At 43.9% G+C, this 16,443-nt stretch overlaps 1 protein-coding gene across 1 annotated transcript in view; it reads left to right on the forward strand.

The window, feature by feature from the left end:
- The window catches only part of sdc2 (syndecan 2), a 38,403-nt gene extending 23,858 nt beyond the window's left edge, over window positions 1-14,545 (forward strand). The window contains exons 2-5 of the mRNA XM_034544432.1: window positions 6,597-6,711; window positions 7,416-7,597; window positions 9,454-9,583; window positions 12,075-14,545. Coding sequence (XP_034400323.1) covers window positions 6,597-6,711; window positions 7,416-7,597; window positions 9,454-9,583; window positions 12,075-12,238 — 591 coding nt within the window. The 3' untranslated portion in view covers window positions 12,239-14,545. The remainder of the gene's footprint in view (window positions 1-6,596; window positions 6,712-7,415; window positions 7,598-9,453; window positions 9,584-12,074) is intronic.
- The last annotated feature ends 1,898 nt before the right edge of the window (window positions 14,546-16,443 follow it).

A 16,443-nucleotide genomic window follows, 5' to 3' on the forward strand; every position in this document is an offset into this window, starting at 1 on the left:
ATTCGCCGCCCTGCATAGCCAACGAACTCTCCGGCACCCGTCACGTCGAGTCACTCCTCTGCTACTGCAAACATCACGGAGGAACACGAGAAGAGTTTTTATTTATTATAAGAAAAAAAACACAAGAGTCTCCTGGATATTTTAATGACATTATACGTGTGCCCATTAGGTTTAATTATTATTTATTGTTTCTGAGGAAATGTGTCAGCTTGTGTCAGTTTGGTGTGGTGGATCGCTCTGCATGTCATTGGAATGAGCCTCAGCCTCAGCTATGAAGAAAGCAGCCACGGGAAACACCTGGTCAATGCAACTGGCAACAAAAAGCAGCAGCACTTCTTGTACCAACATTAACCAACAATCTGAAATTCAAAGCAAGGGTTGGTCATGTCCCTACAAAAAAAAAAGAAGCTCTATTTGTTATATTTTGTTGATTTTCCCTTCACAACCCGACAGCAATCAGTGAATTCAATACTCTAAAGAATCTGGTATCTGGAGTTACTTTCACAACACTGGGCTCGGTTTTTACAGTTATATTTAAGATGTGTTTAATTTTAAGTCTGATTTGAATATTTTAAATGAATTCAGCTACTATGTATGGTTATTATAGTATAGTATCACAATTGAATGAAAAAACAGAAGGGAAAAAAAAGGATGCAGACCGACTAACCTGCAGGATCAGTGCATTGTTGCTATGTCGAGCCCACTTGGCAACTCCACGTTTCCACTTTGCTATACTGTGCCCCTCTCAGCCCTTGTTCCCTTCTCTCTTCTGCTGTTTTGATGGCCCCGTTTGTTGTGCAGTGATGAAAGTCCAAAGGGGAGCTGTGTGGGAGGAGGAGGAGGAGGAGGAGGAGGAAGAAAGAAGAAGTCTGGTCTGTGAACAGCCGAGCCCAGTTGCTGCCTGCTAGACTGTGTTGCCGTATTGACCCTGTGTATGGATCTGTGGCCGGCCGAGTAGAACGGGCTACTCTGCCACCTTTGCTTTAATTAGGGATTAACTACTAGGCTCTGTCTCTTTCTCTCCCTCTCTCTCACACACACACACACACACTCCTTCCTCTTCAAATATTATTGCGTTTTCTCATAGTTGCCGCTGTAAATCACTGTAGTGCACCAGAACAACGAGACAAAAAGGAACCATTGATTATCAATAAATAATTGTGTCAAAGCGGCGTCTTCAAGTGGCTTCAAGTCCAACACACGACCCTCCGTCAAACTGCCACTCGTCGTTGTCACACATAAGGGAGGGGGTTAGCAGATATACATGCTAAGCTGAGCTTAGCATGTATATATGCAGTACACCATTGAGCCAGACGAGGGAGCCTGAATGTTTGTGTCGTTCAGATAATCGTAGTCTTTACTTCTGACATTGATTCTAACGCGAAAGGCCGTGGGGTACAGTCTGTTTGTGTGACTGAGAGGAAATGAAAGGAAATGAAAGGACAGGAAGGACGCGTGTCCCTTCTAAATGATGCAGAAATGGCAGTTAACATGGTCGGGGACATTACGGCACATTTTAGATCAGGAGCCTTTCTGCAAATATATGGCCGCAACATTCTAACAAGTTTATTTCCCACTCCTTTTAAGAAACTGCAGAAAGAGAACGTTGGGCATTTCCATTTTAATAAATGAGTCAAACAATTTCATCAATTAGAAAATTGTTGTGGAATTCTTCTCTCCTGCCTCGGTGAAAGTGTGTGTGCATTTACTGTTGATTTCTTTATTTTTATTTATATATATATATATATATATATATATATATATATATATATATATATTCTGAGGGCGACTTAAGGAAGTAGTTGAGAACCAGAGACGACAGCAGACCGATGGAGGCGGATCTGAGACGCTGTCTGCCTGCCAGCCCCCATGCACTTGTTTTCCCCTTTTTCCTTCTCTCTGAAGTCCGTGTTATGATGTGTGTGTGTGTGTGTATATTCCTCTCACGCCTTCAAAGTGTGTGTGTGTGTGTGCATTCCTTTGAGAAACACCATTTCCCCTGGCCTGACTTGGAGTTGAGCTAATATTTGTTGTGTTAGAAATGAGAGCCGTGTGTCAACAGGAGCCCAGGGTTAGTTCAGATGATATGCATCACCTCCATCCATCTCTTATAAGAGAGAGAGGGGCAATTATGACACCGACACACACGTACTGTAAGAACATACAGGCCTTTCAACCCCCGCTAGGCATGGACATGGTGATTTTGACAGGCTTTTAGCAGAGCAACCTCCAGGCTACGGGATTGTCTGCAGCAGCGGGTTATCCTTTTGTCCACCCCCCACTCTCTCTTATCTCACACTCTCCTCAGTCAGCCCCTCTCCCAGGCTCTTCTTTATAATCTATGTTTTGTCCCGTCTTGGTCTGCAGCTCTTCTTCGGAGAGAGCGACGGGGAGACAGACAGACACAGACAGACAGATAGCTGCTAGTTGCTAGCTCATGATGACAGCTCGCCTCCCTCGTCTCGAAGCTCAGTGAGACTATGTAGGGTCTGCTTGTCAAGGTGTGCTAACTGTAACCAGAGTTTTAAGCTCAAGTCTGAGTCAGGAACTCTAAGGGTTGTAAAAGGCTTTGTAAGTTCTGGTAAGGCAGCAGTGATCCACGGGTATTTCCCTCCCCAACTCCCATCAATTCAGATTTCCGGGGCGCCCGATTAATTTCTTCTTTTGAAATGTTACATCGTCCTTTTTTTTAAGGTTCAAAAGAACAGCGACGTGACGTGAGTTTAACACGGAGGCAAACCAGTGAAAATCAAACAGGATTGTTGATTTTCAAACGCCTGCCTTCACCGATCGGGTTTGGTTCATAGCCAAGCTCACACAGAGGAGACCCACCTTTTTTCGATGTTGAGGTCTTAAAGTTAACAAAACGGTAATATCACATTCACTTTTAGTGAATGAGGATATTCCATTATCCGAACCATTTATCCTATTTTATTGGCCGCAGTGAGACTAGAGCCGATCGAATGCAGGCCAGAGTTCACCCTGGACAGGTCGCCAGTTCATCTCAGGGCACATATAGAGACAGACGAGCATTCACGGGTTAGGGGTACACCTACGGGCAAGTTGGAGTCTCCACTTACCCTCAGCTGGAGCCGGAGAACCCAGAGGGAACCCACACACCGCCCCGGGATCGGGGATCGAACCCGGGCCCCTCTGGCTGCGACAGTGCTCGCCACTACACCGCCGTGCAGCCTGTGAATGAGGACATAAGAAACCTAAAACAGTGCTCCTTTTCCTCATTTTGTTAAGAGCCGTGAGTCGGTCGATTTTTGGACATTCATTGCAACGACAGCAAACGAGACGAGTGCGTAAATTAGAGGTTTCCAACTGGATCCATTTCACAAGCTCCCTGTCCGGAATCGCAAGTAACTCCGCAGGATTCTTTACAAATAATTTCTCGCTTAAACTAGAGCAGCCATGCCGTAGTAAGGGCAAACTCTGGACTTTCTGCGAGGCGACTTTCTGTGTATGTGTGTGCGTGTGTGTGTGTGTGTTAGTGACAGAGACAGAGACAGAAAAAGTCAGCTCCATCAACTTTATATAGTACACACACAGTTTTATCGAGGTCAAACCTTTTCTCAGATTCGCGCGGATTTGGTGTTGCAGAAAGCTGGCTCGCTAGTTTAGCTTAGCACAAAGACTGAACACAGGTGGAAACAGCTAGCCTGACTCTTCCCAAGGCAGCTCACTAATTAAAACAGCAATAGTTGTTGTTGGATTAAACTGATAAGATATGTCTTCATAAGTGAGCTTCACAGGTTGCTGGTGGTATATAGATAGCTGCAGCCCCCGTACATCGTATCTGAAGGGATTCCCGGTTGTACAAAGAATACATCAAACCATAATTAGCAATCTGCTTGTGCATGTCATCCATTTATTCATTTAACAAATCGGGTGAAAGTCAAATCATTATAGTTATATAATGTCTTTTGTGGAATAGGCTCGAGGGGGATTCATTGTTCCCACTTTTGGCTCTTTGTGCATTCCTTCACGTGTGTGTGTGTGTGTGTGTGTGTGTGTGTGTGTGTGTGTGTCCGTCCGTTTATATGCTCAATTGTTCACTCTAATGCATGTATAATCAGTGAGTGAGCGAATGCTTACATACATTTGTAAAGTGTGTGTGTGTGTGTGTGTGGCCTCTATCTCATTAGTGCCCTTGGTCACCATTTGATCTGTGGCCTGCCCTCCTCCTGGTCCATTGTGCTCATATCGCCAATGCATAAAGAGCTGTGGACCGGTGAGTTGGTTCAGCGGGCTGCTGCTGCGGTGGAGCGGTGGGGTTGTGTTTGGAGGAGACGAAGGCAAGAAAGGTTAAGATAAAGTTGCTTTGAACAAATTCGCTCTTTGATCAGGCGGCTTAGTGGTGAAAAGGCTCTTTTCTAACAGAAGTCAGAGCCGGTCGGGAGAGGGGACACGGAGATCCGCATTGTTCTGTTTCATCTCGCCTCTGTCTTTCTTTCTTTTTTTTGTTGCCTCTTTCACACTGTTGTTCGCTGTGTTTACTCCCCGCCTCTTTTGTTATGGAGAGCGCCAGGCCTCTCTTTCTCTCTCATCACTCCACACAAGCACACACATGTGCACAGACAATGACTTGAAAGCGTTACTGAACACGCTCACGATAGAATAGCGAGTGCAATTGGAAATGCTGAGGCGCGTGCTGAAAGGAGACGTTTCCCCTCTGTGCTCTCGTTCCTTCATCGGCGGGGGATTGAACCCAAAAAGCAAATGTGCGGCCGGGGATTCACCGAGCCGACGTGTTCGGTCCTGATAACGGTACCTGGGCTTTCCAGAACTCCGATACCGCCGTTTGATCGGTAGTCTTAGCTGAGGGTCGGCTAACGTTTCGAATTCCTCGCCATGATTCTTCTGGAGGTACAGATATCGGCATCCAATCCTATAAATATAAAATAAATAGAATATATGCGGGTGAGTAAACAAAACAAGCAATCTGAAGATGCTACTAGGAAATTCTTTGCTACTAGGAAATTTATTTCTTTTGGAATCGCAGCCAGGGGGAAAACCAGAGATATTATTTACTGACTTTAACACATCGATTGGCGCAGACTATTCGATGATGACAACAACCCTACTTGCTTTTCCACTTGTGCAAAACCCGTTTTCTAGGCTTTCTCACAGCATGTCTATTCTTTGCAGTTACCAAAATTATGTCCTGCCAAGCCAATTGATTACATCCTTCAATCCAACTTCATTCAGCCCTGGGTTTATCAGCACAACATCCTTCAGAGCAGACCTGAAACTGTAGCACACACACACACACACACACACACACACACACACACACACACACACTCTACTATTGTGGGGTCTTTCTTTTGTAAAGTGGGACTATCAGTGGAGAAGGGGCAGTGCAGCTGACCACAGATTGGTGAATAGGAGTTGAATGGATGTTGCCATGGATGTGTTTATAGCTATTCCAGTCACATACACTCAACAGCAATGTTTAAATAGTTCCACGTAACACACGTACACTTCTGTACAGCCGTTGTAGTATTTCTATGTTTCTATGTGTCCAACAGACGCCAGGCTCTGCGGGCCCCTTTGAGAAAAAACTCATTTTCCGAGTATTACTTCTCGGTACAATCTCAACTTACACACCCATGTGTTTTCAACAAACGGGCTCTGTTCGAACCGTGGTCTTTTCAGCCAATCGGTCCATTAAGCTGAAACGCAAACATTCCCACAGCTCGGGCTTGTTGTCGAGACAACAACGATGCCCTGGGGGGGGGATGGGTATAGTCACCTGTTCTTCATTAAGTTCTAAAATGGGGATGTGTTTTCCGCCACTTTAGCAGTGTGCTTCTTGGGGGGGGAGGGGGAGGGGGCAGCTTTGGTCCTGGACTGGAAATATTTCAACAACTAATGGCTGCATTGCCACGAGATATCGTACCGTCAGCCCGGATTGTTTCCTCTCGCGTCACAATCAAGTCAAAGTTCACACTTATCCAGTGAAACCTCCCGACATCTACTGGATGGATTGGCTTTTGATTTCATACCGTCACTCGTGGTGCCCACACTGCCCAGCGGAGTAATCCTAATGAATTTGTTGAACAAATTAACTGAACTGTGTAAACCAAATCCTTTTTGTCTTATTTAAAGGAAACTCTTATAGCTGCGATATGAAACACCGTTTTTAAACTAGCCGCTCAGACACACACTCGGATGAACATTTGTGTCTGCACTGTGCGCTATTTCTTACTTTCCAGCAAATACAAGAGGCGGGTTGTTATTTAGACGGCGTGGACTGCACACGGGGCTCAACAATATGAGCTTTGGATTGCTTTCAATAAATAATTGTCAGGCAAAGTGTCGGTCTCAAAGCCAAATGGGGTTGTGGTTAATGATTTTAAAAGGCCAAATAGAAACGCAGCCACTCAACCGTCCGATTCACATTTAGCTGTCAGTGGTATGAAACACTGAAAAAGTCCGCTGTGTGGAATTAGTCGGGGCGCGTCTTCACTCTGATGGTGCGATGTGCTGTCTAATTTTTTAACTTTTTGCAAAGAGATGAGTACAAGAAAAACAACAAAATAAGACGACGCTTGTCCTCAAAGTCTTGTCATCCTGTGGGTTCACAGATAGCAGACGCAGCCAAGACCTCCTCTCAGGCGGATGACTTGTACCTGGATGACACAGGCTCAGGAGGCTACTACCCTGAAGACGACGATGACTTTAACTCGGGGTCTGGCTCAGGTAAGACCCGTATATATAAATAAATATATATATATATATACAGGCATGCATGCACGCACGCACCCTCACCGCATTACTCACTTGCAAACTCGTCAGACAATCACCCAGAGGTGTCATGATGACATTCATTTTCAAGTCTGCTGCAGGTAGGTTTTGCCGAGTTCCACCCACCCTCTCACTTTACCTCCCCTTTCTCTCATTCTCTTTGTCAGTTCTCCCTCCCTCTCTCTTTCTCTCTCTCTCTCTCCTTCTCTCTCTCTCTCTCTCGTTGCGAGATTTGCTCTATCACCCAGACTGCTGTGGGCAAGTGTGCAAATTTCACACGTCTTTTTTTTATTAGCTTGTCTGCCCCGCTCGCTTTCAGCACCTTTACAGCCCTCATTCATTGGTCAGAAGTGACAAGAGAGTTGCACAGCTGCAGTGAGAGAGTGCCGTATTGGGTGAAAGGGGACAGGACTGTGATCAATGGCTCTTCCAATACTGTACGTACACCCTATTACTCTGCCACTTGCTCTTCTATAGGAGACACAAACTACTAGACAGTGGGTGTGAAATATTAATAACGTGCATGTCCATATTGTACCTTTTTCGCAAACACACGCAACATAGGATTCACGTAGTGTTCACACACGCAAACATACGAGACATTTCCACACTCTGGCCTTTTTTTAAACTGAAAGACATCATCAACCTCTTTCTCCAAGGTGGCGGTGAAAAGGTGGTGGTGGCGCTGGAGGAGGCGGTGACTGTCAGTATGGTTTATATCGAGCCCAACGCAGCGGAACCCACCCAGGACGCCACCAAAGAGTTCACGCCCCGGGTGGAGACGGCCACGGTCAGAGAAAAGGCCAAGGACAGCACGCCCAGGAAACCCTTCAGAACAGAGGTAAGAGGCACAGCCCGACCCACACTCACATATTTAAGATTAAAAATAATATTTAGTCTCATACAGCTTTTGAGTTCTATACATTCTGATGATGATACATCGGTCCCATAACGAAGATTTTTGATCATGTTCCATTTTGTTCCAAATTTGTTCCAATTTTTGTTTTTACAATCGTGACCAAGAAATGTACTGGGCAGGGCACTTTACAGTTCTAAAGTAAACGTGTCACTACTCTCTGGTGGACAAGCTACTTAATAGTAAAGATGTTTCAAACTCAATCTTGGAAATGTCAGTATTCATGCAGCTCTATCGATATATATCTTCAGTTGGCTAATATCAGCCGATTTATCAGGAAGCAAAGAAGCACATTTTCTACTGCTTTTAACAGTTTTTTTGAAGTAGACATTCTGTATGTGATACTGTTGATATGCACACATGTGTTTATGCTCCACCTTGTGCACATGGAGCTCTAAGCATCTTACATTTCCACTATCCCAATTTTTTTTAAAAAGTACATTCAAAGACTAAAGGTACATTTCAACTCTTGCTCTATGTTTTAAGTATATAAGACATCATGGCACTTAGTCATTTGTAATCATGGTGGCTCATTTGTGACTGTCGTGACTCAACAGAGAGCGACGCAGTAGCTGACCCAGTGTGTCATCAAATCCTCTGTAATACCAGGGGCCATGAGGCTGCATTCAGGATAAAGATCAAGTGCTCACGTCAATTCCCAATGTTTTTGCTCCATTGCAAATTATGGAGGATTACATCTCTCTCGGACATAATCACATATTCTGGAACCATCCTAGATCTCACTTCTGCGGGATGCACTCTTTCCGTGCTGTACTGGATACTGCATCTGTTGAGGATTAGTCGTCAAGGTCTCTACCCCCAAAGCCAAGCCTACCTGGCCCGGTTCCCTTTTTCCCCCTCTCTTGCCTCTGTTACTACCCCCTAAGGCAAATGCACTGGCCCAGTTCCATTTTGGTCCTCTGCAACCATCTCATTATTGGGGACATAAAAACATGAGATGGGCCCGTATCCTTTCCAGATAGTTGGCTTCTTTTCCTAAACTCCAAGAAAAAGCTGCCGTCCACTGGCTCTGTTTTCTTTAACTACTTTTTTGAGCCCTGCACTAATCTTTTTGAGCAATCTGGATCTGTTCCATTTCTTTTCTCTGGCAAGCCTCTATAGGTTTCACTAGCCAGGTTCCCCATTGTCCTCCTTTGACTGGACTGCCATGCTAAGTGGACCAGTAACCCCCCCCCCTCCCTTTTAAGATTCTTTTGGGGAGAAATACACACTCATTACGTGTTTGTACATTCAAGAGGAAGCTGGAGCCAGCATTCAGTCAGCTTGTCATACACATTTTAAACAAGGGGACAGCTACCCTGCCTCGGTCAAAAGGTTTTAAAATCCACCTACCAGCACCTGTGAAGCTCACGAATAAACATGTAATATATTGGTTGTTTGTGGGTCAATTCCAGTGAAACCCCTGCAAATAATCCCCTGTAAAACAGCAAATTGTTATTTTTCAGTTTCACAAGACGTACCATGTGTATAAGAGAGTTTAAGAGGTGCTGATAGGTGGCCAAGATTTCTTAGCTGTGTACAAACATAGGATAGCGGTTTCCTCCTTTCCCCTCTTTATCCTAAGCTAAGATATCTGACTGCTGGCTGTAATTTCCTATTAAACTGACGTAAATGGATATAGGAGTGCTATTAACCTTCTCGTCTAGCTCAGATATCACGTTATTATGTTAAGTCTTTCAAACACACAGATGAGGAATATCAGAATGTGAAAGTCAATAAATGTTAATCAACCTTATGCTGTTTTTCTTCTCCTCATTCAGGCCCCAGTGCCAGTCACAGAGGACATGCAGAGGAACCAGATGACTAGTACGACTAGTGCCCCCGGCTCCCCCCAGGAGCCCATCGAGGTCCGCACTGAAAACCTCTTCCAGCGGACGGAGGTGTTGGCAGGTATGCGTCACAATAAACTGCAACAGACTGCTATAGGCGGGCTTTGTTACTTTGGGACTGTTTCCTAATAATTCAAACCTTTAATGCTAATGCTAAGCTAACGGTCTCTTGGCATTAGCTTCGTATTTATATTACAGAAAGTTCTCATGTCTCGACAAGACAGCGTGTATACCAAAAAGTCAAACGGTTCCTTTAATATGTCAGCTCACGAGTTTGACGTTGCACCAAAACAATATTTGATGCATTTCGGGAGCGTTTATTTAATTTGCCTTCTCATGTTTCCCAAATTCCTATACGTTACAACATGTCAGCATGTTTCTGGTAAACAGCTATGTCTTGAAAGATCCAGGAAATATTTTTTCCCTAATGTCTCCCACCTTATCCACTTATGAGCATTTTGAATGAACTCCATCTGCATCCCTCTGTGGGACCATGTAGAGTTCACAGCTTTGTGGGTGTTTCAAGTGTATCGCTCTGAATACATAAAAGAGGGTGGAAATATCGGACTGGAAATCACACTCTCTCTCTACGTAGCTGAGGCGAACACTGATTGGCACCTCACTTTTACTTTGTTGTGATATCCATCTGATGTTGGCAATATCCAGAAACAACATCAACAGGGACAAATCAGGACGGCATCAGTTAGACAAAAACACGACTCGATTCTCTCTTCTGATGTTGTTCTATGACTAACAGTAAAAAAAGAGTATTGCCAGTAGAAAGTCTTTGGATAAAGCCTGTAAATATATATGTCTATGTGTATGTGTGTGTGTGTGTGGCAGGATCTTTGCCACTGGGGCCAGTCAACATGTGGAGTCAGGGTCAAAGCTGGGTCAGGGTATCTGGAGGTAGTGGTGCGTTTCTTAATGAAGCCTGGTAAAGACAAAAAGACAAACAGAGTGTAGGTACGGTTCGCACATCCAGAAAACCTTGACAGGTGCTGTGTAGAAAAACAAAATGCAGGTAAAAGTCAGAGAAAAGCTCCCAGCAAGTTCAATTTAACAGAGCAAAGTTTCTATCTAATGTCGAGTTGTGTAGGCTAAGTCACCGATCCGATACCAGTGTGTTTAAAAGTTAAACAGGTGGTCAATCCTTCTCTAATCCCTATCTTATATTGCTGAGAATACATCTCCGTCAAACGACTGTATTTATTAAAGTTTCTCGATCTCAAAATGACATTTAAATGCATAGCGCGTCTGATATGCCCATCACTCATTTTTACTGAATTAACGCACCATAATGTAACTCAGTGCAGCCTACGTTGCTATTAGCTCCGTCATTAAGCCAAGCAGGACTGTGCTGTCCACTGGCTAACTGAAACCGGCAGGATGAGAGTTGGTTTACATTAGCTGTTCGTTAGCAGCTAATGTAAACCAGCTCTCATCCTGCCGGTTTCAACACAGATGGGCTGTTGCAATAATAGTTTGCACATGTGCAGTACCGATCGGTAGGGATGCACAGTTCGGGTGGTCCGTGTTGTTGTTCCTGTGGAGCGTAAATATGCTGATAGATTATATGATAACGTGAAGTCGGATAGTTGCATTGATTTGGGCACTTACCGATACCCGATCCAGCATTTTGAGGAGTATCGAAAGCCTTCACAGAGCTTGAATCGGAACAACTCTAACATTATGTTCCCACAAAATAAGCTAACTTGTAAATATTTGGCGCAGCTACAATTCCGATATATTTCACATTTCTTTCACATGTCAGAAAAGTATAGAACTTCTTACATATACGATTACTGTGCTAAGTTTATCTTTGGTCGCAAACTACTAGAAATACTTTGGTCGAGGGTTTATTTCATTTTTTTCCCCTCATAATCCAATCCGAAGAACTCGCGAGAGGTGAAGGACCTCTTTGTGTTGGCCGTCACTATTTTAGTCTTGCGATGAGATTTATCAGCCAGTTCCAGAGCAGAAAGAGGATTTAGTTCCAAGTCATGCTGGACTTTTAATATCATCGGCTTCATCCTCTTGAGCCGCGCTCACTGATTGGAATACAGACCATGTCCAATCAACCCCCATTGGGACAACACGGCTCCGTGCACTCATCAAGGCCCGGAGTCTTAATATCCCCTAAGTGGGAGAGTAACTTTTAAAAGACGTGAAACGAACTGACAGAAAATGACTGACTTTCCGTTTCTCGAGAAACAAATTGAGGGTTTCGCCATTGACTCGAAGTAACCGCATCGATTTCAGCTTCTCGGCTGAGACGGTCGCCACTTGGTTTTCGCCACATTTAAGCCCTAAATTGTTGTAGTATGCTCGGGAATTGAATTAGTCTTGAAAATGTGTTGCAACAATAGCTCATGCTAAACTGTTGCAATGGATTTCACAAGACAAAGTTGATCTCGGATTATCCCAGCTCCTGAGTAAGGGCTTTCTTTTGGGGTAAATCGAAGGTCTCCTTCTCCTTGAGGACACGCGGTAGACATTTGACTGTCTGAGCATTCATGGTTGCCTTCCCTTTCTGTCTCGGCCTCCCTCAGCTGTTATTGCAGGCGGCGTGATCGGCTTCCTGTTCGCCATCTTCCTCATCCTCCTCCTGGTGTACCGCATGAGGAAGAAGGATGAGGGCAGCTACGACCTGGGAGAGAGGAAACCCTCCGGCGCCGCCTACCAGAAGGCCCCAACCAAGGAGTTTTATGCATAAAACCATACCGGCGTCAGATCGGCAAATCGCGAGTGACTGTCAAAATCGCAGTCCACGGCAACAGAGAAACAACGACAAACATGTTTTTCAAGTTGATTTAAGGAAAAAAAAATAGCATAAAGGAAAGCTTTTGCTTAGAGTATTGTAATTAAGACCTTTTCTTTCTTCTTTAAAAACAAAAAAATGAAAACCAAGCATTTCTCATTTTATGGCAAATCTCAGTGTATTTAAACATTTTGTGTATCATTTGAAAAGGCTGAAAAAATAGAAAACAGGATCTGTAAAGGCGAGGAAACTATTCGCATCCGTCTTCTGAGCAGGTTTCTGGTCGCTGACTACTTTTAACTGTAGCAGTATGTTATTTGTAAAGAAAAAAAAAACAATTTAAAAGTGGAAATAATTGAATATAATTATTCTGTATCAATCCTACTTTCATTTTTTTTTTTTTTGTCCTAGCATGTCTGTTGTCGATCTCTAAAGGTGTATTACATTAATTTATCTTTTCTCTGATGTTTAAAAAAAAAAGAAAAAAAAAAAGAAGCCTTTTTGTAGTTTTGATGAAGCTCTCCGGTCTTCATATTAACGCTGTTAACGGTCAATGTAAATGTTCTCCCTTCAGGTTACAATGTTTATTATTTGCTCTCGCATCAGTTTTCTTGTGAGCGTTTCATTATACCCTGTTTATTTGTTTGTTCTCTTCTCATTGTAGCCTTTTTTTCTCTCTCCTTTTCGACAGCGTTTTTATTTACATACCAGGAACAGGTCTTAAAAAGCTAATAATAATAATAACAAAAAAAAAAAAAAAAGATAAGCGCGTCAGGGCTAGAGAAAAAAAACACACATTTTTGCTTCTGTTTGATTTCTAGTCGAACTTCTTTTCTATTTAAACGCGTTCTTTTTTTTCCTCCACATTGCACAATCACTGCTTTCTGCTTCCGCGCCGCAGCTTTTGAGTGTACGTGTGGCGCGTTCTCGGGGCGACGTTCGTTTCTTCTCCGCGGATTGTGGCCCATCGCCACCTCCCTCCCTCCCCATATGTGCTCCCTTGAGTTTAGTGACCCAAACTCTGCTCTCCCCACCCTCCCTCGCTCTTCTTAATCAGATCGGAGCACGGTCAGTCGAGTTGTCAACTCTCTCTCTTTTTACTCTCCATGGGGCCACAAGCGCAGCCGGGCTGTTTATAGTCCCCGTCCCGGCGTTGATGCTCGAGGCCCTCTTAAGATCTGTTCAGCCCGCTACTGCTTGGACGCATACGCACCGGGCCTCCACGGTGCCCACATGCAGAGCACATACCTCTGCAGCAAACATCACCCTCCCCTTTAGAAACCTATCTACCTATGGATTGATAAATACGGCTGCACAGAAAATCTAAGGCTCCAGTGTTGTTTCTGAATAGCCTTTGGCGAGACACTCGCGTTGAGGGCGACTCGTGTTTGTGTGGTCGGTGGAGGAGTTTCAGAAGAGCTCCTGTTGAGAGACGAGGCTGTTCACCAGGTCTAAAAGCGGAGGGTTGAGCCGAATACGCGGCCACGGAGCTGCATCCAATGAAAATGCGGCTTACGGCCACATTACCTTTTTTTTTTTTTTCATTCTTACGTTACGTCGAAACACGAACTCGCGGGAGTTTTGTCTGGCAGGTTCGTGAAGTTGCCTTTTTTTTTTCTTCTTTTTTTTTTTTTAGCTGTGCAGTAATGTGAAGTAGATCCAGCAAATGCTGTCACATGGTCCAAACTCCTAACACCACCCACCAGAAGCTGTACATCAACATCCTTCACGGTTCTTTCAATCTGCCCGTGACCCCCATGTTGATCCACTAACCATCCTCTCCTCCCCATCCCAGTTGTCCGCTCTCGTCATATAGCACCTATAGGTACTGAACTATACTGAAAAACCCAAAGACTCACAGTATTTCTACTCTCAGACCCACCCCCCTCCACCATGGCCACATCATGTTGTTTCCTCGTTCTCTTTTTCGTCACTCTTTTAGTTTCTTTTTTTCTTCTCTTTATTAGAGACCTGACCTTTGAGTCCAACTGCTTATTAGTATATGAAAAGATATATAAATATATATAAATGTATATTCACAAATGTTTTAAACCTTCAAAGTGCCTACCATTTGGAAATGTACTTGCTCAAGGAGAGCACGAGGCGGGTGTGTACACGACGGAGGGGTGTAAACGACTTGACTGGCATTCTGTGAGCATGGATGACTGTAATGGTAACTTTTTTTTAGTCTTACAAAAGCTGACAGTATTGTACCTATAAGTTGAAACAACACTACTGAATAAACATTGTGGCCTAATATCCAACCGCTTGTGCCATCTTACTTTCTTTTTTTCTCACGTTTTCCTTTCACAATCTATTTAAGATATTTGATTGATTCTTCATTTCTAGGCCAATAGGAGTTATTTTCCCCAACATGTCTCTTTGTCTTTTATGAATATAAACCTTGAGAGCAGACACCGCTTTAACAACTTCAAGTTAGATAAACAGGAAACAGCCTTTTAGTCGAGCTTTAGAGATGCCGATATAGGCAGGTTTTTATTTGTCCTACTTGGGACAGCTGGCTGTCTCCTCGCCTCCAGCCTGGATGCTAAACTGAGCTCGTCGCCTCCTGGCTGCAGACTTAATGCACAGACACTGGAGAGTGCTATCAATCCGCTCATCTGTGAATAAGTGTATTTTCAACTATTCCTTTGCAATACTTAAACACAATCTCATACTATCAATTAGGGTGCCACGCTGATCTGTTATAATTAGGGGGAAGTGTGTGGCTTTAAATGTATATATGTTTCCATCATACACACGTTTGAGCTAGTACTCCTCCTGGGATCTATTAACAAGTGTTTTGTCTGACAAGTTGAAAACAGGCGCCTTGCTTCACGGCTCATTAACCTCTTTTTCTTCTTTTCTTTTTTATCTCAATCAAAGTGCTCATTTAGTTTAATTATTCAAAAGGTAAGACTTTCTTACCCTAAAGACCAAAACACCCCATAGCAAAGCTATGCGTATCTGTGTATTTATAGATAGAAGACGGAACATTTAAAAAATGTAGGGCTTTAATACTCTGCAGCACATTCACTCTCTTAACCTTTACTTAAAGTCTAAGGGGATTATCAATGTGCAGATGAGTAATCTGTATGTGGGTGATGTGCTCCAACATATCATTCTAGTGACCTAATCTCCCCAGCGTTACAGAGGGAGATTAGAGTAACCGTGGGGGATAATCTCACGCAGGATTGCACATCTTGAGTGGGACGAGAAAAAAGCTGTGAGGCTTGACGTGACGCTCTCACAGAGCCCTGAAGTTTACTCTCATTAACAGCTTTGCTTATTTAGAGCCATCGCATAAAACACTTCAGGGCTCGTGTGTGAAATATCTGCTGTTCAGACATTTGATCCATGCCGACTTCGTGGTCATACAGGCCGCTCCATCACAATGGGGTTTATTCACACTCTGAAAACCAAAAGCCTTCATGTATGCAAAACACCTTGTGATGTTCCCTTTTGATGATGAGGAAGGAGAAGAGGAAGTGAACGTGCACGCATCGGTGCATATTCGAAAAGTGTGTGTGTGTGTGTGTCTCGTGTGTGTCCTCTCCTCTCGTATCTGACCTGAGTGGAGGCGGATCCTCGGGGACGGGATAAAGCTATACCTACGGTGCTTGATATGTTGTTTTAAGTGAATACTCGTCTCTTTGTGCTCTTTTCTAAGGAATCGGGTCACTATGTTCCAATAGGGTACGGGATATTTGCCAAGAGGCAGTTTGTACAAGACGACCCATTTGTGGTGGTGGGGGGGGCGGGGGTGGTGCAGCAGGCAGCCAATAGGAGAAGCCGTTTATATTGAAGCAGATGCAGCAACCAACCTTTTCCTAGTCCAGTCTGTTCCACTCTGTGCTGCTTTGCTGCATGTGTTTGCCCTTTTAGTCTCCAGCGTGTGTGTCAAAGTGCAACCAGGATTTATGTGTGTGTGTTTTGTCGGGTTATTGTGTGTCTGTATGTGTGTAAGTCGAGGAGAAGAGAATACATGTAAACCACACTTAGCCAAAGATAAAGGTGGACGGCTTTTAAAATACTTTTGAGCCTTCTCTTCTTTCTTTTCGCTGTTGCTCGGTTTCTATCTTTCCCTTTTTTTTTTTCTTCTTCTTTTTTCCCCCTGCTGCCTTTGTCGCCGCACAGCTAATTCAATGAAGCTGTCGGCC

Source organism: Cyclopterus lumpus, chromosome 11, assembly GCF_009769545.1.
Source record: "Cyclopterus lumpus isolate fCycLum1 chromosome 11, fCycLum1.pri, whole genome shotgun sequence".
Classification (NCBI taxonomy): domain Eukaryota; kingdom Metazoa; phylum Chordata; class Actinopteri; order Perciformes; family Cyclopteridae; genus Cyclopterus; species Cyclopterus lumpus.